This window comes from Myotis daubentonii, chromosome 3 (genome assembly GCF_963259705.1).
Source record: "Myotis daubentonii chromosome 3, mMyoDau2.1, whole genome shotgun sequence".
NCBI lineage: Eukaryota > Metazoa > Chordata > Mammalia > Chiroptera > Vespertilionidae > Myotis > Myotis daubentonii.
Window position 1 is genome coordinate 181601643 of NC_081842.1, and position 23356 is coordinate 181624998.

At 44.3% G+C, this 23356-nt stretch overlaps 1 protein-coding gene and 1 long non-coding RNA gene across 6 annotated transcripts in view; one reads left to right on the forward strand and one right to left on the reverse strand.

Moving 5' to 3' along the window:
- Positions 1–256: 256 nt before the first annotated feature.
- On the reverse strand, positions 257–3673 carry LOC132231026 (uncharacterized). The gene is made up of 3 exons (XR_009451978.1): positions 3616–3673; positions 521–2518; positions 257–396 (listed from the first exon to the last, which is right to left on the reverse strand). It is a non-coding gene; the product is annotated as an uncharacterized LOC132231026 (long non-coding RNA).
- USP24 (ubiquitin specific peptidase 24) overlaps positions 2666–23356 on the forward strand; it is a 131986-nt gene continuing 111295 nt past the window's right edge. For all 5 annotated transcript variants that reach the window (XR_009451977.1, XM_059689426.1, XM_059689429.1 and 2 more), the window contains exon 1: positions 2666–3206. Coding sequence is in view for 4 of the 5 variants with exons in the window: in XM_059689426.1 (XP_059545409.1) it covers positions 2892–3206 (315 nt within the window). In the remaining variant the exon portion in view is untranslated. The remainder of the gene's footprint in view (positions 3207–23356) is intronic.

A 23356-nucleotide genomic window follows, 5' to 3' on the forward strand; every position in this document is an offset into this window, starting at 1 on the left:
TCAGCCTGGCTCAAAAAACAAAACAGCCCTGACTGGTTTGGCTCAGTGGATAAAGTGATGGCCTGCGGACTGAAGGGTCCCAGGTTCAATTCCAGTCAAGGGCATGTACCTTGGTTGCAGGCACATCAATGTTTCTAACTCTCTGTCCCTCTCCCTTCCTCTCTGTAAAAAAAAATAAATAAATAAAATAAAATATATTTTTAAAAAAACACTCAATAAATATTTTTAAAATTATTTATATTAGAAAATCCTCATATCTTATCTTCAAGACAGTCCATCACACCTCTCTTGTAGACCTAGCTATTTTTTTTTCTCTTCTAGAAGCTTCTAGGGAAGGGTACATGTGAATTGGCTATGCTTTACTTTCTTTGTTCTCTTAACATTTTCAAGATTTTGCTGCAATGAAGATAAATACAAAGCAAAAAATAAATTAGAAAATGTAAGTGAAAGTATAAATAGTCGTACCATATTCCCCTCCCCTGCTATACCAATCCCAGAGTGTTTATACTTGCTTTCTTACATGCAAAAAAGTGTGATTATTCTACTTGTATCCTCAAATGACACTCTGGCTTTTTAGTCACTCCAGCATCCAGTTCACAAATGGCCTTCCTTGTTTTTTGTAGCCTTGGTGGCTCCTTTCCAATTTTTATCACGGAGTTTGTTTTTCTCTGCTTCCTTCTCTGCTTCCTCTTCTCAGCTCAGCACAGCTTCCTCTGTCATGTTCTATAAACCTGCCACTGTTGATGAGTCTTTTTATGTGCCATCTGAATTGGTCGGCTCTGTCTCATTATCCCGTGGGTTCTATTTTGAATCTTAGTGGCAAACAATTTTTTCTTTACTTGTTCCTTTCTCTCCCCTTGCAGCTCATTTCTTAATTTGGTCACTTAATTAACTTTTCATTTGACAAAACCGAATGCCACCACTTTGCCATCATCAAATTTTGTCTGCTTTGTTTTCTGTTTGCATTACCACTGCCAAGAACCGTATCTGGCACCTGCTCCAGACTCAGTACCTATTTGTTGAGTACATTAAATGCCTTGGCATGTACTCTATGACAGGCTGCTTGGGTTGATTTAGATTACCTTTGCTCTTCATGTGCCACAGATAAATGTTTAAAACATCATTGAGTACCTAAAACTTGATGACACAGTAAAATTTCACTCCAATATAAATGCTGTGACCTGATCCAATTATAGGCATTCTTCCTTCGTAGGTTTTTTGTTGTTGTCCAGAAATGTTAAGAAGAATAATTTATTTGCATGTAGAAACTAAGAGACTTTATACTCCCTTTGAATATTAAGCCTAGTCTTTGGTCTATTACCCAACCTTTAATCAGAACAATGAATACAGTTACTTCATCTAAATGTAAACAACAGGGAGAAGTTCACCCTCTAAATCAAATCGCTGGTGTTTATAATAAACATGGGTAGCAAGTACCAAGCAAGAAGGGCTCATGGTCCAGGGGAAAAGCTGCTAACAGAGAAAATTTCTCAGTACTGCTACTCATTTAAGATTTGGGATAGTGGAGATTTTAGTGACTGCTCAGTTGGCAATGCGGGGGGGGGGGGGGGGGTTGATGGGATTTTTTAAAAAAAGGTTAGCTGGTGAGATGAACTAAATTAGCAAGTAGTAATGAGATAAGGAAAAGGCATCATGACTTTGGGAGAGGGTAAGAAAGGAACCTAGGATTAGCATGAATTAAAGGAAATTGGGGGGGGGGGGGGGTCAGGTATAGCAAGGGCCAGAGCTTAGCCTTAGATGGTGGAGTCAAGGGGCTGGAGACAGGGCCCTTGAGCTCTAATGCTAATGGTGGCGAGAGCAAGCAGAGAGCGCGATGGGGAGAGGATTGCTCCCGGACTCAAAGGGCGGCAGTGGAGGGACTCCTGAGCCCACGGCTGCTGCGCCTGGAGGGCGGCCAGCATCAGGTGCGGGCAGGCTGTGGCTGGGGAGGGGGCTGCGGGTTTCCTAGACAGCACCGAGGGCGAGGGTTAAGGCTGTAGCAGGCACTTCAGGCTCTCAGGGGGCGTTCATTCGGGTTTGGTGGCCACTCAGTGTTGGATGGGAAACTCAGTGAAGGGTGGGATTTCATTTCAAGCGGCTTAGGGTGATTTCGGAGAGATGGAGGGGCATGGGTCAGTTACGGGGGTACAATTCAGCTCGGGCGGGTGGACGCGCCGGGTCCGGGCATGTCGCCGTGGGGTGTATGTCAGCAGCGGGGCAGGTGGATTCCTCTGCACCAGGCGTGCCAGGCGGGGCTGGAGGTCGCGGCGGGTGAATGGCGTTCAGGACGCGGTGTCAAGCCGGGGCTCCGGCGGTGCGGGTGCGAGGCGGGGGCAGCCGCGGCCCCCGGGTCCTCGGCTCGCGGCTCGGCGGGCGCTCCGGCTGCCGGGGAGCCTGTGGCTGGAGACATGGGCGCGCGGCGCGGCGACGACGGAGGACCCTCCCTCGCCTCCGCCCGGGCCTCGCGACGGCCCTTTCCCAGTAGAGACGCTTTTCGGCGCGGCACCTCCCTTCGCTCCTTTAAGCAAAAAAAAAAAAAAAAAAAAAAAAATCACCTCCAACCTTTCCCGTGAACCCCGAGCCTGGGGCCACTTCCGGGAGCGGAGGCGCGGCCCCGCGGGCGGAGGCGGAGGCGGAGGCGGAGGCGCGGGCGGCGGCGGGGGAGGGGAGGGGAGGCGGAGGCCAACATGGCGGCGCGCAGGGCTGGGCCCGGCCGCCGCGTCTGAGCGCCCCACCGCCCTCGCTCGGCTCGCGGCGCGCACGCCCGCACCCAGCCCGGCCCGGCGGCCGCGGAGGGCGCAGGCCGGGAGCGCAGAGGCCCCCCGGGGCGCGGGGACGGCGCCGAGGCCGTTCCGTCGCCCGCCGGCCGGCGCCGCCCGGAGGCCCGCGCCATGGAGTCGGAGGAGGAGCAGCACATGACCACGCTGCTGTGCATGGGCTTCTCGGACCCCGCCGCCATCCGCAAGGCCCTGCGCCTGGCCAAGAACGACATCAACGAGGCCGTGGCGCTGCTCACCAACGAGCGGCCGGGCCTGGACTACGGCGGCTACGAGCCCATGGACAGCGGCGGCGGCCCCGGCCCCGGGCCCGGCGGGGGCCCGCGCGGCGACGGCGGCGGAGACGGCGGCCCCACCCGCGGCGGCAGCACCGGAGGCGGCGGCGGCTTCGACCCCCCGCCCGCCTACCACGAGGTGGTGGACGCCGAGGTGAGCCGGGGAGCCGTGACCCCGCGGTGCGGCCGGAGGGGACACACCCCACGGGGCGGCGGGAGTCGGGGTGGGACGCAGACCCGGAGAGAGGGGAGCACTGGGCTCGTTGGGGGCGGAGGTCCCGCGCTGGAGTCCCGCGGGGAGAGGGGCCCCGAGAGGAAGGGCTGGATGGGGCTCGGGGTGCGGAGCCGGGTGGCGCGGGAAGGCGAGGAGGGGTCTCCAGGCGGCGGGGCTGAGCGCGCCCACGGAGCCGGCCCGGGGGGCGGGTGGGCCTCGGAGATGGGGAGCGCACCCGGCAGCCTGGCCGGGGAGGACGGCGTCTCGGGCGCCAGAAGTGGGTGCTCGGAGGCCAGGCTCGGGCCTGAGGTTCCGGGACCCGGTTCCCGTGAATGAATGGGAGGCGCACCCGGCTCAGATGGGACGGGAGGTGTGACGGGCCAGCCGGAGTGGCCCTGTGCCGGGCGGATCGCTGCGGGCAGGAGTGGGCTTTGGGGTTTATTTAGTCGAGGACCCAAAAGAGGAAGATGGGGCAGGATCGAACACGAAGAGGGGCTGGGCCCGGCCGGGTGGCAGGACTTGGTATATGGCGGGGGGTCGGGGCAGGGGGTTGGGGGGGACACAGCTGCAATAAGGTCTGGGCCGGGGGGACAGGCGTGGATAAGGTCGGGTGTTAACCACGGTGGGGATTGGCCTGCGAGGTGAGAGGGCCGAGGCCGGGGCTGGCAGCGGTGGGGACTGGAACGGGAGGATGAAGCTGGAACCCAGTCTGGGTGAGGCGAGTCCTGGTCACAGACAGATAAGGTTGTAAATGAGGGGAAACTGGCCTGGGAAAGGGACTGTGTGCAGAGGAGATAAATGGCAGTGGAGGAGGAAAGTCATGGAGGCGAATGGCTTTGATGATAAATCTCAAGTCTGGGTAGAGAAAATTAGGACTGCTGAATTTGGGATGTGAGCAAAGAACGTGGGGGGGGGGGGTGTGTGTGGATGAACTTTAACTGCTGTTTAAAAAGATGATGAACCAGAGGCAGCATGGCAGCTGGGGGCAGGAATTTCGGTCAGTTCATTGGGTGGTGTATTTCAAAGGGTCCGGTAGAGCTGGTGGGCCTGATCACAGAAGAACACATTTTCAATTGGTGGTTTGTGTTCTTAAGTAGATACAGGAATTTGGATAATTCTTTTTTTTTTTTTTGGATAATTCTTAATGAAGCTAAGCTTTCTGCAGGATTTTCCCCTAAATAGTGTTATATTCTTTTAATTACATACTTTTGCAGCAATTGCTTGGACTGAAGTAGCTTGGGAGAGAAAGCACTTCAAAAAACCAAATTTCTTTCAAGATTTCTTTGGTTTCCAGACTTCTATACACTTAATTGAGTGCCCTGTGTTACCCAGTAACTCAGCTGTATCATCGACTAATGTATGGCAGTAAGATTGTTATTCCTAGTTTGGAAATTTTTTAAAAATTACGTATCATTAATTAACTCTCCTTAAGTCACTTTATAAGAAATGAGCTTCTCTTTGCAAGCAAACCCCCATTACTCCTCTTCTTGTTCCTTCCACTTTTGACCCACTTTTGAAATAAAAAAGAAAGCCATTGCTTTTGCTGAGGCATTTGTGTAACTCTACAAAGCTCTGAGAAAATCCTCATTTTGTGAGAAATTTTATTCTTTTTTTCTTTTGTCACATTTTAATTTCCTGTGATTGAAAAACCAAGTTAAATTACAATGCTTGATGGTATTTTAGCATTACCTGTATTACCTGTACATTTAAGTACAAAATATTGGAACTGGCTTTTCACAGGATGATAGGCAGGAGTTTGCTTTCAGGTAAAACCAAGAGGATCTATGTCTTTTTGAGGAGTTGTGTCCAGTTTTCATTTTCTCTTGAACTGTCTTTATCCTGGGGAGGCTGCACCATTTAATTTTGAGAATTCACGAGGAGCTGGTGACTGAGGCTGCTTTACCCAGAAGCATATTGGCAGAATACAGGCAGACACAGGAACCTGGTGAGAATGTTTAACCCAATTTTTGCCTCTTATAAGTCTTCTTGCATGCCACCTGTGCAGCTTATTGGTCACCCTTGCTATAGTGAGAAACAAACTTTTGATCTTGGAGAATAGTGAAAGTTGCTAATTGTTGTTGAGTATTTCAACATGTCAGGCATTGTGTTAGGTACTTTGTATACAGTTTATTTAATCCTTAGTGAGGTAGTTAATAATATCACCATCTTAGAGATATGGTTAGTTAGTGGCAGAGTCTTAATTTAAACCTGGGTCTCTGACTTTAAAGACTGTGTTTTTCACTCTGCTTAACTCATTGTTTTAGGATTGAATTCATCCTATATAATAAAAGCCTAATATGCTAAGTGTCTGGTCGTCCGGTCGGCCATTCAACTAATCAAAGTGTAATATGCTAATGATATGCTAAGGCCGCGCAACCGCTTGCTATGACATGCACTGACCACCAGGGGGCAGATGCTCTGACTGGTAGGTTATCTTGCTGCTAGGGTCTGGCCGATCTGGACTGAGCGAGATGGGCTAGACCAGCCGTGGGCAAACTATGGCCTGCGGGCCGGATCCGGCCCGTTTGAAATGAATAAAACTAAAAAAAAAAAGACCGTACCCTTTTATGTAATGATGTTTACTTTGAATTTATATTAGTTCCATCCATGCTTTTGTTCCGGCCCTCCGGTCCAGTTTAAGAACCCATTGTGGCCCTCGAGTCAAAAAGTTTGCCCACCCCTGGGCTAGACACTCCCTGGAGCCCTCCTGCATCCCTCCCTGGGCCCTGATCTTGCACCAGTGGGGTCCCTCAGCCTGGCCTGCGCCCTCTTGCAGTCCAGGACCCCTCAGGGGATGTTGGAGAGCCACTGTGGGCCTGATCCTGCAGGCCAGGCCAAGGGACCCCACTGGTGCATGAATTCGTGCACCGGGCCTCTAGTTTTAGGATAAGAAGGAAAAATAAGGAAATACATAGGGGGCTACTGTACAAGTCTGGGAATGAGGTGGCAAGCACTGAATCAAGGCATTAGGAATAGAATAGTAATTAGAATAAAAGGAGAATTACAGATTTTTAAAGCAGAAGACTTTAGAAATTAATAATTAGTTTAGCTATCTTGTTTTACAAATACAGTCTTGCAGTCCCCAAAGGGGAAGTGGCTTGGCCCTACAGAGCCAGTTAATGAAAGAGATAAGACTGGAACTCAGGCCTTCTCACTGCAGATCCAGTGCATGTTCTCTCTACCAGCTATTTTTGTTTCAAAGAAAGAGACAAGATATAGTAATGGGTTAAAGGGGATGAAGAAAAGGGAAGTGTAACAAACTGGGTGAAGTTTGTCGGTTCTTGTATGATTTACCTGTTTTATGAATACTTTATTTTAAATTATATAAAACTTTACTTATTGAATAGGAAATTTTAGTTTCATTGTCCTCTTAAAAATGTTTGGGAATATATAGGTTAAAACCTAATACACAGATTAAAATCTAATTGTTTTTAAAAGAAAAATGATTACATTTATTTTATATTTGTAGTTTGCTAATGATCTTCTCATTAATGCCTTCCCTATACTTGGGCGGGAGTACGGTGCAGAACAGAACATGAAGGTTGCATTCTAGTTGATCTTAGGGCAAGGCCTCTCATTTTACAAGAAGTAACTTCCCAAGGTCATGTAGCTCATTAGGGAAATGAGTTTAGTAATTTGGGTCCATGCTATAATTAGGATTTGGTTTAAAAATTAAATTTTGGAAAGTAAATGCAGTTAACTTCTGGTTCCATGGAAGCCAGGAGAATGCAGATAAAGAAGACCCAGCTACCTAGCAGAACACAAAACTTAACAGGAAGCCACCTTTTTAATTTCCTCTAACTAAGTAAAGGTATTGCTTTGCAGAAAAGTTGTGTTTGGTGTTACTGGTGGCGTTGGACGTAGATGTATGTATAATTCTTAGTCTCTGAGTGTGGAAGGAACTTCAAGAAACTATCCAGTTTTGATTTTGAATAGCATTTCTTCAGAACCTTTCCAATGCTGGTGAGAGCCTGTTTTAATATTAAAGAGAGTGAGATCTCACAACTGCTCTAAATAATTTATTCAGATATTTAACACTCCCACTGTCAGAGTTCTTTACTGTTTCTTATGTGGGTAATACAAACCCCTCTGGCCACTGCTAAAGGCATGCCCACGGTTCTGCTCTTCACAGAGCTGGGAGAGCTGGTCCTTTAAGACTTGTGATCCTGTTAAAGGGACCAGTAAAAATCAGAACCAGGTACTGTTGTGGGCATCTTATAAAATTTAACAACTGTGAAATGTATCTTATTTATTATTATTAAGTCTCCTTATTTGTCTTTAGAAAATAAAATGCTTTTTCAAGGAGATTTCCGTTAACAGCTAGAAATACCTTTCTGTGATAATTAATATTCTTAGAAGTGACATTTAATACTGTTGTCTAGCAATATTGTGAACTCTTTGTTTTGTTCTTGTTTTAATGTGTACATTCCTTCTGGAGTTATTTTGTCAAAAGTGTTTGCAAGATTTCATTGCTTCTTTGTTTTTTAAGAGCCCCAAAGCTGGTCGTGCTATAATCACAAAAATAAAAATCACATTAATTTGTAGTTCCTTAACTTACCTCATTTCTGCCTCTCCCCCTACCCCTTAGTAAGTGGTAGTTGTAAATGAATTAAAATTATAATACCATCAATATTCATATTAAGGTTTATATTAAAATTTATGTTTCTTTCCCCTAAAATATACAACCCTAGTACATTTAAGTGTGGAGTAAATATCAACTAAATTTTAGTTCATTATTAGTGATTTGAATATATAACCCATCATCAGTTGAAAGTAGATGAAATAAAAATAAGTCTAAAAGATAGCCCAATTTTTGAAATAAAAGTTTTTTATAGTATATATGTATCTCCTTTGGGAATTAGGTTTGTGAGTTCATCTAATAGATTCTTACCTTGTTATTACCTCGCCATATGTTATTAGAATGAATGTAATTAGGCATGAAGGAAGTACCTTTTATGTGTCATTGACTGTGTAGTTCTAGTGAAATCATTGTAGGTAGTACAGCTATATACAACATAATAATGCTATTAACTTAGAATTTGAAACCAATTACAATATTAGAAAAGTAAATGTTGTAATGTTTTAACAAATTGAGGGAACAGTTTCAACTTTAATGCAACTTAAATATAAGATTAAACAGTTTCAAAATACCTCCATACATTTAATGCACTAAGCTCATACTTTTCACTCATTTGTATTGTAACTTAAAAAAACACTATAGTTCAAATAAGTTTTGATACTAGATTTCCTATCATATTAAAAATAGCAAATTAGGCCCTGACCTGTTTGGCTCAGTGGATAGATAGAGCGTCGGCTTGCGGACTCAAGGGTCCTGGGTTCGATCCCAGTCGAGGGCATGTACCTTGGCTGCAGGCACATCCCCGGTTGGCGGTGTGCAGGAGGCAGCTGATCGATGTTTCTCTCTCATCGATGTTTCTAACTCTCTGTTCTTCTCCCTTCCTCTCTGTAAAAAATCAATAAAATATATATTTTTTAAAAAAAGCAAATTAGAAGGGTTTTGTAGTATTCCAAACATCAGGTGATGAGCTGTTAGGGGCATGCACATTTGATGGTAGAAGTGGGGGTAGGAAGCAGCTCAATGGTAAAAGGGGATAGGAAAACCTTAAAAGCAGACTCAAACAAAACAGGCCAGCCAATTTGTATAGAGCAATATGAAACAGTTTTCTGTGCTTCATGACCCTGAGAGGCCATTAAAGTGCCACATTCAAAAAATGGTCCCAATATGCTCTGTTTAAGAAAGGTTAGAAATGTGTAACACATTTTACCAAGATTTTAGTTTTTTAAAAAAATGAAAGAGAAGGAAGTTGGGCACATAAAGAAGTAGCTTCAGGTTTGGAAAATTCTGAGGATACTAGAAGGCAGAGGCACTACTAAGAAAATTGGGCTTCATTTTCAAATGAGTAAATGTTTTATCTCACCTCCTTGAAGGGAGTTTTTGGGGTTTTTAACATTTGTATTTCTCATTATTATAGGATTTTTTATTATTCAGTATGGAAACATTTATTAATCACAATTGATTTATAAATTTTTCTCTTAAGCTTTTATTAGTAGATAACATTAGTGTTTATTGTTGATAATCTGTGATGAGTTTTGGGATGGTATTTTATAACCGTTTTTTATTATATGTTTATCAGTCCATTTCTCTATCCAACACTGAGAAGGCTGGTTTCCAACACTGGTGGCTTACATATTTTTATTTCTGTATGGGCGGGAGGGAGAGGGAAGTGGAATCTACTTGTTTTAGAAATTACCCTTAAGTTAGTTAGTGAAGCAGATAACTGTAGGTTTGGTTTATTTTTTAAGTGTTCTGAAGGAAAGAACTAACACAATTGAGTCAAAATTTTATTCTGATAATCTTTCCAGAAATTGAAATGGAAAGATTGTGTAATCTTTTTCTAGGGATGACTTGAAGATTTTTTTTTTTTTTTTCTTAAAGAGAAATAACATTTTAGGTGCCCACCAGTCTTCTCACTTCCAAAGATAAGTTTCATTGTTCCAGCACACAAGTTGCTTTTCTGTAGTAACTTAGCCAGTTATTTGTGTTGTGAAATTCGATTGACACTATTTGATATGCTTTCACTCAAGTTTAAGGTGTTTGTGTTAGAAATATTTTATTTAGAATATTGGTTTCTAATTAGTTCCCCTTGTAAGAAAATTGGCTGGGAAGATGCGACTCAGCAGGACTTTTCAAATTTGAGTCACAGTTTAAGCTTTAATAGAATTTCTATTTAGTTGTTTTTCCTGTCCTCCTTTTCTGCATGTTCCCCCCAGTTCTCACATAGTATCTCATAGCATTTTGTCTTAATTGTTTTTAGAATAGTGTCACTTATGACTCAGATGCATTCGCGTTTAGATTACCTGACAGCTTTTCAGTACTCTCAAAGGTCTGTGACTGTATTTTAAAGACAGCTGTCTCTGAGCCTAGTGTTGATTTGCCTAAGGGGTGGAAGAGAAGTGCACACCTGCCCACAGCTTTCCCTCGTCCCCTCTGTAGCCTATGGCCTGTGGCAGTGTCATGATGTTGGGTTGTTGGTAGGCTCTAGACCCAGGGTGGGCAACCTTTTTGTGAGTGCGTGCCAAAACCAGCAAAATCTCTGACTCAAAATTCTTCTGCATGCCAACCCTCATTTTTTGAGAACATGTTACGCCTACTTGATATCTCTTAAGGTGTATGTATGTGAAGAACCTTGAAGAAATAATAAAATTCATTTGAGCGACAAAAACACAGTATATGATGATGAAAAATACATTTATTTTTTAATGTATACATGTACACTGATAGTCCAACAGAAAACTTTATGACTTCGTTTGATATTATCAGTGGGACTTTTGCTGCTGCATCACTGATGACAGAGATTTTACATCAGGTTTATATTTCGTGACCTTCAGAGATATACACGAGCTACTGCTTTCATCCGTTAGACTACTCCTATTACGAGACTTAACAAAATTCATCACTAAGAACAAAGATTCACAAGCGTATGTGGGTGAAACAAAAACACTGGTCGGATCTAGGAAGGCAGGGAGAGTTAAGGCAGAGGCATAGAAATTGCTCTTCTCCTCTCGTCAATCCATATCTGTGGTCTTTAAGATAACTTGTTATGTAAAATTATTTATTTATCTAAGATGCACCTACACTGAATTTATCTGAAAAATTAAAAAGTCGATATTAAGAAAAAAATTGTAAATGGAAGATTATAAGAGAGGGTTTCGCATGCCAGCAAAAGTTACTGGCGTGCCATGTTTGGCATGCATGCCAGGGGTTGCCCACCCCTGCTCTAGACCCAATTTTATCTGTTGTTTTCAAGAAGCTTTCTACTCACTTGACTCTGTCTTTTATATAATGTCTCGCGTCTATTTTTAAGAGGGCGGGATACTATTTCTGGGTTTTTTATTAAATGGAATATAAATTTTAAAAACTCTAGATTTATATTAAATAGTAATAAAAATCAAATTCTGATGATAAAAACAGACATTAAACTAAAAATGTCACAGCAACAAAAACAGTTCGTAGGCCATTTAACAAAACAACCATTCGTTTAATAGGTTTTTATTTTTAAAGGCTGGTGGATTTCTTATGCTCTGAGTCTAATAAATTGTAATTCAGAAACTAGAGTCCTTGAAGAGTTGAGGGTTAAATATGAAAGCTTAAATCTATCTATCAAAATCATTTGATTAGTGCCTCAAGAATTTTTTGTGATGGAATTTGATCTGTAGTGGTATCCATTGCTATAAACCAAGGGATTTATTTTTCAAGATATTTCCTTAGTGCTATGAAATGTACAGAATTTGTATTTATTTACTTGTTGGATGTTTAATATTAATAGGTTGATGATTCTTTCAACTAGTATCTCCTTTAAGAATGGTGCTAATTATTTCAGTTAAATGTCATTGTTTTTTGTTTTAAAATTATTAATGTTTACATTTTTTCCAGAAAAGAGAAATTGCTCTAAGAACTAGTCTTATTTTAGGCTAAAAAATCTCTCGTGGTTATTGATAATACAAAAAGCTGTTTTAAAGCTAGAGGAATGTCAATTTTAGAAATAAAATGATGGTGGAAATAGTAGTGACTGTAAATGAAAACCTGCCTGGGATTAGTAACATTAGAAATCCGTAGGTTATATTGGCTTATTATTAGTATTTTGGGGGTTTTTTTTGTGGTCAGTTTCATGTTGGAGTAGACTGTCTTTGGTAAAATAATACTTTGGAAATGTTAGTAATTTTCATTTTGTTAGATTTATTTCTCATGATGTACACTTCACTTGAAATGTTTTGATAAGTTGCAGTAGCAGTAGGTCATCCTGTATATCATATTTATTTTTGAGAAAATGTCAAGTATCTCTTGAATGATCTGTACAATCAGTGTTGAAAGTATGCCAGGCAAAGATATCTATACATACATACATATATTAAAATAAAAAAAATTGAACCATAACAATTGGCAGTTTGTTTGTGATATACTGATATCTGTAGAGAATAACAAGAAAGTCCTGTTTGTTTTTCATTACTTTGAGGGTTTTATGGTTGGAGAATAAAACTTATCTGTGGTAAAGGAATTCCAAGCATTTTTATGAGACTCGAAGATCAAAATCAGTATAGAGTTACTTTGGATTCACCCAGTTCGTAGTGATTATACTATGGGAGAAAAAAATCAAGAATACTTAACAAGATCCACTCCATAAAACAAAAATACTCTGTAGAACAGAGAATATTTCCTACCTTTCACTCTTCCTATTCCAGTAAACAAAATTAAAAGTTCTGAATTTAAGGATTAAAATTGAAGAGCTGAAAGGGACCTTGGGGATCTTAATGGTATTAAATCTTGTCAATTTAGGGAGACGACCTCTTGGATCATTAGCAAAATCAGGGAGGGAACCAGCCTTCTGCCTCACAAGATGTATTTTGTATACTTTACCACACTGTCTTTCTGACATGAGGAAGTCTTTTTCTGTAGGTCATCTTTAATACCATATATCATCCTTCCTCACAAATTTGCTGTATTTTAATTGTCACCATTTCCTTTGTTAGATATTAGTTTGGGTTAGCACGACAGAATTGACATTTGATTTATCTCTCCCTGCCACCCCCCCACCCCCAAAAGATGTTTATTTTGATTTCCCATTCAGCATTTTTTAAAGTTAACATTTACTAATCCTAGCTAATAATAGAAAAACATGGTCATTAACTGTAACTTTGCTACCCTTCCCATTGGCTAATCAGTGAGATATGCAAATTAACTGCCAACAAAGATGGCGGCCGGCAGCCACGCAGCTGAAGCGAACATGAGGCTTGGTTGCCCCAGTGATGGAGGAAGCCAAGGTTCCCCGCCTGCGCGGCCCAGCTCTGAGCTCCGGATGCAACAATGTTGCAATTATAGTAGCTAAACAAACCCCTGGTACCTGCTTTCAGCCGGCACTGGGCTCAGAGCTTAGAGCGCCAGTGATGGTAACAGAGTTTCAATTTATAGAAGCTAAACAAACCCAGATACCTGCTTTCAGCCAGCCAAGGCCTCAGAGCTGGAGCCGAGCCTCAGAGCTGGAGCTGGCTCTCAGCTCCAGTGACAGCTATAGAAGGTAAATAAATCCCAGAATAAAAAAAGAAAGAAAAAAAAAGAGGCTGGGAGCTTTAGTCACCCGCCAGCCTGAAAACGGCCCTCAGCCCCTCACCCAGACTGGCCAGGCACCCCAGTGGGGACCCCCACCCTGAAGGGGGTGTGACCAGCTGCAAACAGCCATCAGCCCGTCATCCAGGCTGGTCAGGCACCCCAGTGGGGACCCCCACCCTGAAGGGGGTGTGACCAGCTGCAAACAGCCATCAACCCGTCATCCAGGCTAGCCAGACACCCCAGCGGGACCCACACCCTGAAGGGAGTGTGACCAGCTGCAAACAGCCATCAGCCCGCCATCCAGGCTGGTCAGGCACCCCAGTGGGGACCCCCACCCTGAAGGGGGCGTGACCAGCTGCAAACAGCCACCAGCCCCTCACCCAGGCTGGCCAGGCACCCAAACGGGACCTCCACCCTGATCCGGGACACCCTTCAGGGCAAACCAGCTGGCCCCCACCCGTGCACCAGGCCTCTATCCTATATAGTAAAAGGGTAATATGCAAACTGACCCTAACAGCAGAAAGACTGGGAATGACTGGTCACTATGACACATACTGACCACCAGGGGGCAGATGCTCAATGTAGGAACTGCCCTCTGGTGGTCAGTGCACTCTCACAGGGGGGATCTCTGCTCAGCCACGAGCCAGGCTGATGGCTGCCAGTACAGCAGTGGTGGTGGGAGCCTCTCCTGCCTCCTCAGCAGTGCTAAGGATGTCTGACTGCAGCTTAGGTCTGCTCCCCGCTGGCAAATGGACATCCCCCGAGAGCTGCTGGGATGCCAGAAGATGTCTGATTGCCATCTTAGGCCCAATCTCCCTGGGAGCAGGCCTAAGCCAACAAGTGGTCACCCCGGGGGGGGGGGGGGTCCCAGACTGCGAGAGGGCACAGGCCAGGCTGAGGGACCCCCTATCCCCGAGTGCACAAATTTTTGTGCACCGGGCCTCTAGTAAGTTTATAAAAGTTGGTTCTGGTTGAGGAAGGGAAGGTTGTGTCTGTCTACTTAGTATCCTAGTAAACCTGACAAGGATTAGCGAGCTCCTGCCTAAGCCTATCCCTAGTTGCACATGGGTATTGCGTACTTAAAAATAAGCTTAATAGTCAGTGTATAAATCTTTTGAAATAGTATATGACCTAATTTGTCTGTTTCAGGTGTGTATCTTTTACTTCCTTAAAATTGCCTTTTTGTTCTGTCACATATAGTGTTTATCATAAGTATCAACTGGGATGTATTATACACTTGCAGATTTGAAATTAAACATTTTCATTGATACCTTGGAATGGTGTTAAGATGCTAAAAACATAACATAACACTTGTCTTAGATTATATATTTTAATGAAAACAGGATTTATATAGGGTATATGACTAGCGCTTAGAGGATACCTTAAGAAAAATTAGGCTTAAAATATGTCAAGTCCTTTTATGACTCCTTGCCTGTGTATATGCTTTTTCTCCTACCTGACACATCCTCCTTATCCTCCTTTCCCCTTTTCTTGCCATATTAGAGTATGAGTTGGTCCATAGCACTATCTGTGTGACATCAACTTGATCCTTTCTTCACAGAGTAGATTGAACACAGGCTTCCTGTTGGCAGAGAGAGGTCATGAATAGCAGCCCCTTTATTTCAGTCTAGCAAGTCCCATGAGACTCCAGATGCTAACATACCACAAGTATGTTCATCAGGTTTGCTAATGGCTTTCTGTTAGAGCTTGGTACCTTGCATTACACTTCTTCCCATTCATTGTTCCCCTCTTACTTAAAAGTCCTTTCTTAAGTTGGAATAGAAACCCTACATATCTCTGTCTTAGAATTATTGTATTGGGATTATTCATTTATTTGTCACCCAGACTGAATTTCAGGTTTTTGAGGACAGAGTCTGCTCTTCTGTATTTCCCATAAAGTCCAGGGTAACCCTTGACATAGCAGGTGCTAAATTAAATGAAACAGTCTGATTTGGAAGATCTTTATTTGCATTACCATTTGGAATACATTTTCCTCCATTCAAGGATTACAGATACTCTTGTAAAGCCAATTTTGCCTAAAATAATCTATACCATAGCTTGTAGGTAACATATATTTTGGTTAAGTCTTATAACAGATTTCTGCCATGGTTTTTGCCTGTTTTGCAGTTTGTGGGAAGGAACTTTTTTTTAATTGTTGCCAGTCCCATATAATAAAAGGCTAATACGCAAATTGTCCCCTCGGGAGTTTAACTGACCAGGAGTTCGACCACTCGCAATGATGTGCGCTGACCACCAGGAGGCGGCATGGAATGAAGGAAGGCCCTGGCCGGCAGCACACAGCTCGGGGAAGGAAGGCTCTGATCGGCCTGATCACCGACCAGGGACCCTACCTGTGCATGGATTTTGTGCACCAGGCCTCTAGTGTCTTTATAATGGGCACAATTTTGGACATAACACTTTAAATCTGAGCTTTGGTATTTGGTAGCACTCCCTTTGCTTGATAAGTTTGTTTCCGTAGCTCACATAAAAAACTATTACTCACAGGAAAGAACATAATAGATGCTAAAACTAAGTTTTTTTTTTAGCCTTTGGTAAGACTGTTTGCCATTCTGTTTTTAATACAGCTTTATTACATGGCATAGTTGAGCTATATCTTAGTAAGAAGATTATTTGTAGAGATTGTCATTTCTGGGGAAGAAAGAATGCATGATGCTACAGTACAATTAAAACAGTAAACTGATTTTTAGAGTTGTTTTTTGTTTTGGGTTGTCCTATTTATTACTCTAATAATGATTAATGATGTTATTAATCCGAATTTATTTTGACTTAAAGCTACTGAGGCACTGTTCATTTTTTTACCCTTTCTTACCCCAGTGTTTAAAAAGAAAAAAAAGTGCAGAGAGGAAGTAGGAGGAGGAAAGAAACAGTAGTGTGGGAACCATTTGTTTAACACTGAACAAATATTTATTGAATGCCTTCAGCTGTGGTCTGGCTTCTGATTGCTAAGACACAGCCTTGGTTTTAGAAGTTCATACCCTATTGCAGTGGTACTGAAGGTTGGGAAGGGATGGCCAGCACTAGATCAGAATCACTTGGATTGTTTGTTCAGAATAGCTTGTCCCCAACAGGGCCTCTGACCATTCCAGGAGATTCTGACAGACTGGGGAATATTGGATAAAGTACTTACTAAAGTGCTGGAAAAGGTGTGTGTGCTATGGTCAACTGAAAAGCCAATGTGGACATAATTTGATATGTACACTAGATGTGTTTTTATTGTTTTTATCTTGAACAATTACCAACTAACGGAAAAGTTAAAAGAATAGTACAAAGAATACTTGCATGCTCTTCACCTTAATTCAACATTTGCAAGCATCTTGTCATATTTGCTTTCTCTCTCCTTTGTCTCTAAGATGTATAACTACACACACACACACACACACACACACACTTTTTTTTTTTTTAACCCTTTGAAAATAAGTTGCAAACATCATGGCATTTGACTCTGAACACTTCAATATGAATCTCCTAAGGACAAAGATATTCTCTTATAGACCTACAATACTGTTATCTTGCCAGAAGAATTTAACAGTGATGCATTTAACATTCCCTATTATTTTGTCCATATTCAGAGTTTCCCACCTTTACCAAAAATATCCTTTATAGACATTTTAAAAATTAATCTAAGATTGAGTCAAGATTATGCACTGAAAGTGATTATCATGCCCCTTTAATGTAGATTCTAGAAGAGTCTTTACTTTTTTAGTCTTTTGATACATTTTTTTAAAACAACCCAATTAAAAGATTATATAACTGAATCATTTAATCTATACTAGGAAGTTATATTATCCAGGTAATAAGGAAAACTGAACAAAAATATTAACTTCTTTCATGACATACCTTGTTCCTTCCTCATTAATATGACTACTTTCGATCATCTTTATTCAGATCTTTTATAGAAATTTATCATTTTTAGAGCCAAAAGGGATCTTGGATCTAAAGGTTGACGTTTTCACTTATAGATGAAACTGAAGTATGAGGATATTTAAGTCTTATGTAAGACAGTGGCTCTCAAGCAGGGGTGATTTTGCTCCCAGGAGACATTTGGCAATGTCTGGAGAACTTTCCAGTTGTCACAATTGGAGGGTCCTACTGGCACTAGTGTGTAGAGGACAGGGATGCTGCTAAACATCTTGCAGTGCTTGAACGGCCCCCTCAGCAGAGAATCGTGCAGCCTAACATGTCAATAGTGCCAAGGTTAAGAAACCTTGGTTTAAAATCACACAGTTAATGGTGGGACTTAAAGCTATCTTTCCTCAATGTTTTGTTCTTTACACACGCGCACGCACACACAGTGCCTTGCTTTCTTTCCCTTTCATTCTCATCACCTTCATAATCTATTTCTTCACTTTGAACCTTTTTGTTAAGCCTAATGAATTATTTTAGGGCTATAAGGATTAAGCTGAATTAGAAAATATTGCTAGAAAGAACATGGAGTATCTTTTAAAAGAGAATCACAAAAGTGCTTTCAGTGGAGTTTTATTCCTATAAGTAAAAATTGGTGCAGAATAACCTTTTTTGTTGTTGTTAATCCTCACCCAAGGATATTTTTTTCCCATTGATTTTTTTAGAGAGAGTAGGAGTGAGAGGGGAGACAGAGAGAGAAACATCGATGTGAGAGACACACTAGAGGCCTGCCCAGCCTGCACCCTCTCCAATCTGGGACCCCTTGGTGCTAATGCAACAAACAAACAAAAATTCTGCCCTGGGGAGCTTATATTTTAGGTCAAGGGAAACAGACAATAACCGAGATAAATAAGTAAAACATAGAATGTCAGGTGATAAGTGCTATAGAAAAATACAAAGCAGAAAGGCCAGATACTAAATATTTCAGGCTTTGCAGGCCATATAGTCTCTGTTGCAGCTCTTTGACTCTGCTATTGTAGTGCAAAAGCAGCAATAGACTACTTAACCCAGTAAGCGCATCTGTTTTCCAGTAAAAGAGGTCATGGGCTGTATGCACTTTGCTGACTCTGGTGCTAAGTGGAAGGAACACACGTAGTGCAAACGCCATGGGTAGGAGCATGGCTGCCATGTTGAGGAGCAGCAGAGAGGCCAGTATGGCTGGAACTTAGTGAATGAATGGAAGAGTGGGAGATGAGGTCAAAGATGAAGGAGAGGCAGCTCCTCTCTAGGGCCTAGTAGGCAACTATAATGAGGATTCTGAACCGGGAGGTGACACAGCCTGGTTGGAAAGTCTGGAGTTTGTTTTTGGACATGGTCATTTAAGAAGACTATTAAATATCCCAGTGAAGATATTTAAAGAAGGAATTGGATAGATGTGTGGAGCCTAGGGAAAAGAGAAGAGATAAATGTGAGCGCCTTCAGCTTAGAGATGGTATTTAAAGCATTAGACTATGCATTGTCAACAGGGACAATAGCACTCCAAAGGGGGCATTGGTTCTTGGGGGGAGAGGGTGGAAAAAATCTTAGACATTACAATGGTTTGCTCCAAAAGTCAGTCCTACCCAGTACAATCTTATTTAGTATTTAATTAATAGATATGGGATGATTGAGAAAATAAAAATATTTAAAAGGCTCCTTGAAGGAGCCATAATGAAAACAAAGTTGAGAAACACTGCATTAAATTCTACTCAGTGAGACCACAAGGGAGTGCATATGTGTAAAGAAAAGGTCTGAGGACTGGGCCCCAAGGTTCTTCAGTGTTTAGAGACTGAGGTGATGGTGAGGAACCAGCAAAGGAGATTGAGCAGTGGTTAGTGAAGGTGAGAGGAACCAGGCTCTGTCCTGGAAGCCAAGTGAAGGACATGTTTCCCGCAGAAGGGAGTGGGCAGCTGTTTTAGATGTTGCTGATGGAGTAGGTAAGATGTAGACTAAGGATTAACCATGGATTTAAAGTTATGGTAAAGAATGTAGATGCTTACTTATGCCTTACTTTAAATGTCATTTCATTTATAGGCAATCTTTCACCATGATTATGCTGAGTCACCTTCTTATTTTTTAAAATTATTTTACAAAACATAACAAAATTTACCATCATAACCATTTTTGAGTGTACAGTTTAGTAGTGTAAGGCATCCTATATAATATAAGGCTAATATGCAGATTGTCCCCTCAGGAGTTCAACCAGGAGACTGGGAGTCCGATTGCTCGCTGTGACATGTGCTGACCACCAGGGGGTGGCACAGAACATGACGGACGGGCAGTGGCTGTGGGGCGCTGAGGGAGCGGAGGAAGGAGGAGGCGGGAAGGCGGGGAACCTGATTGGCCCTGATTGCTGGCCAGGCCTAGGGACCCTACCCATGCAGGAATTTCGTGCACTGGGACTCTAGTATTTACATAATTGCAAAACAGATCCCAGAACTTTTTCATCCTGCAACACTGAAACTCATATTAAAACTGCCCTTTTTTACCTGCTAACCATCATTCTACTTTGTTTCTGTGAATTTGACTACTTTAGATACGTCATGTAAGTGGAATATAACAGTATTGTCATTTTGTGACTGACTTATTTCACTTAGCATAATATCCTCAAGGTTCATCCATGTTGTAGCATGTGACAAGATTTCCTTCCTTCCTTCCTTCCTTCCTTCCTTCCTTCCTTCCTTCCTTCCTTCCTTCCTTCTTTCCTTTTCTTTAATCCTCATCCAAGGATAGGCTTGTTGATTTTTAGAGAGAGAAGAGAGAGGGGGAGGGAGAGAGAGATAAACATTGATTGTTGCCTCCCAGATGGGCCCCAACCTGGGTATGTGCCCTGACCCGGAATCGAAACTGCAGTCTTTAGGTGCACAGGATGACGCTCCAACCAACTGAGCAACCGGGCCAGGGTAAGATTTCCTTTCTTTTTAAGGTTGGATAATATTCCATGGGTTCCACTTCTTATATACTTTCACAGCACTCTGTTATAACGTGCTCATTACAAGAAATTGTAAGCTCTTATCGTTTGTGATAGGAAGTATTCAAGCATCAGTAGCAGAATGTGTTTCTTCATTAATATACTAGAGGCCCGGATTCGTGCACTGGTGGGGTCCCTCAGCATGGCCTGCGGGGATGAGGCCAAAACAGGCAGTCCAAAGCCGCCTGCCACTAATGCTCATCCTGGCCCCGCTGTGCCTGCCACCGCTCGGTAGTCTTGCTGCCGCTCCACTGTGGTCTCCGGGCTGTGGTGGCCAGCCATGAGCCCTGTGTTTGGCACCCGTAGGTCAGATGATGGCTCTCGGGGGTGCACTGACCATCAGGGGGCAACTCCTGTGTTGAGTATCTGCCACCTGCTGATCAGTGTGTGTCATAGCGACCGGTTGACTAATCATTCAGTCATCCAGTCACTTAGGCTTTTATATATATACTAGAGGCCCGGTGCACAAAAATTTGTGCACTCGGGGGGCAAAGGGGGTCCCTCAGCCTGGCCTGTGCCCTCTCGCAGGGACCCCTCGGGAGATAACGCCCTGCTGGCTTAGGCCTGCTCTCGGGTGGCAGAGGGCAGGCCCAATCCCTAGGTGCAGCCCCTGGTTGGGCTCAGAGCAGGGCCGATTGGGGAGTTGGGGCGCCGCCCCCTGTCATTCACAGAGCAGGGTGGATTGGGAGGTTGCGATGCCACCCTCAGTCACGCTCAGGGTAGGGCCGATTGGGGGTATGGGGCACCGCCCCCTGTCACACTCAAGGCAGGGTCGATGGGGAGGTTGTGGCGCCACCCCCTGTCACGCACAGAGCAGGGCCAATCCGGGGGTTGGGGCGCTGCCCCCTGTCACGCACAGAGCAGGGCCCATCAGGGGGGTTGGGGAGCTCCCCCCTGTCACGCACAGAGCAGGGCCCATCAGGGGGTTGGGGAGCTCCCCCCTGTCACGCACAGAGCAGGGCCCATCAGGGGGTTGAGGAGCTCCCCCCTGTCACTCACAGAGTAGGGCCGATAGGGGAGTTGGGGCACCGCCCCCTGTCACACACAGAGCAGGGCGGATCAGGGGGTTGGGGCACTGACCTCTATCACCCACAGAGCAGGGCCGATCAGGGGGTTGGGGCACCGTCACTCTCACACTCAGGGCACGGCCGATGGGGAGGTTATGGCTCTACCCCATCACACACAGAGCAGGGCCCGTGGGGGGAGGGGGAGTTGGGGCACCGCCCTCTATCACCCACAGAGCAGGGCCGATCAGGGGGTTGGGGCGCCGCCACTCTCACATTCAGGGCAGGGCCGATGGGGAGGTTATGGCTCTACCCTGTCACACACAGAGCAGAGCCCGTGGGGGTGGGGGGGTGTTTGGGCGCCACACCCTGTCACACACAGAGCAGGGCCGATCAGGGGGTTGGGGCGCCGTACCCTGTCATACACAGAGCCGCAGGGCGATCAGGGGGTTGGAGAGCTCCCCCGTATCAGGCACAGAGCAGGGCTGATCAGGAGGTTGTGGCCCCGCCCCCTGTCACACACAGAGCCGCAGGGCGATCAGGGGGTTTGGGCGCTGCCCCCTGTCACGCTGATCCAGTGCTGGGAGGCATATTACCCTTTTACTATATAGGATAGAGGCCTGGTTCATGGGTGGGGCTGGCTGGTTTGCCCTGAAGGGTGTCCTGGACCAGGGTGGGGGTCCCCACTGGGGTGCCTGGCCAGCCTGGGTGAGGGGATGATGGCTGTTTGCAGCTGGTCACACACCCTTCAGGGTGAGGGTCCCCACTGGGGTGCCTGGCCTGTCTGGGTGAGGGGCTGAGGGCTGTTTTCAGGCTGGTGGGTGACTGAAGCTCCCAACTGCTCCTTTTTTTCTTTTTTTTCTTTTTTTATTCTGGGCCAGCTTTAGCTCTGGCCCCAGTTCTGAGGCCTCTGCTGCTGAAAGCAGGTACCTGGTTTGTTTGGGTTCTATAATCGAAACAATGTATAACTCCAGCTCTGAGATCCCGGCTCACTGAAAGCAGGTTTCTGGGGTTTTGTTTAGCTTCTATATTTATTACAATGTTTCAAACTGCAGGCTCAGAGGCCTGCAAGGCAGGCGGGGAACGTTGGTTTCCTCCGTCACTGAAGCAAGCAAGCCTCATGTTAGCTTCAAGCTGCCTGGCTGCCGGCCACCATCTTGGCTGGCATTTAATTTGCATATCGCCCTGATTAGCCAATGGGAAGGGTAGCGGTCGTACGCTAATTACCATGTTTTTCTTTTATTAGATAGGACTAGAGGCCCAGTGCATGAATTCGTGCACGGGTGGGGTCCAGCCAGCCTGCCTCCATCAGGGCCAATTGGGCCAGGCAGGCCAGAGGGAGGGGCCGCGGGCAGTTGGCTGGCTGTCCCCGCCTCCTGGTCAAACTCTGGGTTGAGGGGACAATTTGCATATTAACCTTTTATTATATAGGATAGATTCTCAGCCAAAGGAAAATACTGAATAAGAATTCTTTATAAAAATAGAGGACAGAATACCTTATTTTCCAAGGAGGAATCTTGAAAATTTTGTTGAAGAGGTGATATGTAAACTGGGTTTGAAGAAAGTCTCAGTTTGTTTGGAGTGCTATAAAAAAAATACCGTAGATGGAAGGCTTATAAAGAACACAAAGTTATTTCTCATAGTTCTGCAGGCTAAGAAATCCAAGGTCAAGATTCAGCATCTAGTGAGGACTCACTTCTGGTTCATAGATGGCTGTCTTCTCACTATTACCTCACTTGCTGGTAGGAACAAGGAAGCTCTCTGTGATCTCTTTTATAAGAGCAGAGCTCCCCTGATTAAATCACCTCCCCAAAGTGCCATCTCCAAATACTGTCACAGGTGGTGAAGAGCCTTGCGTGCCAGTGCAGGAAACTTGCTTTTATTTTCTAGGCACCTGTGGGCAGCTGGGTGCTAATGGAGATTTCTGAACAAGTAAATGGGATCAGATTTCTTTTTTTGGTTTAGTTTATTTAGTTTTAAAGGAAGAGGCACACAAGTGGGATAGAATGGGAATGTGGGGGCAGGGATGACAGTTACAAGAGTATAGCAGCGAGAAATCTAAGCAACATACAGCTAGGACCTCAAC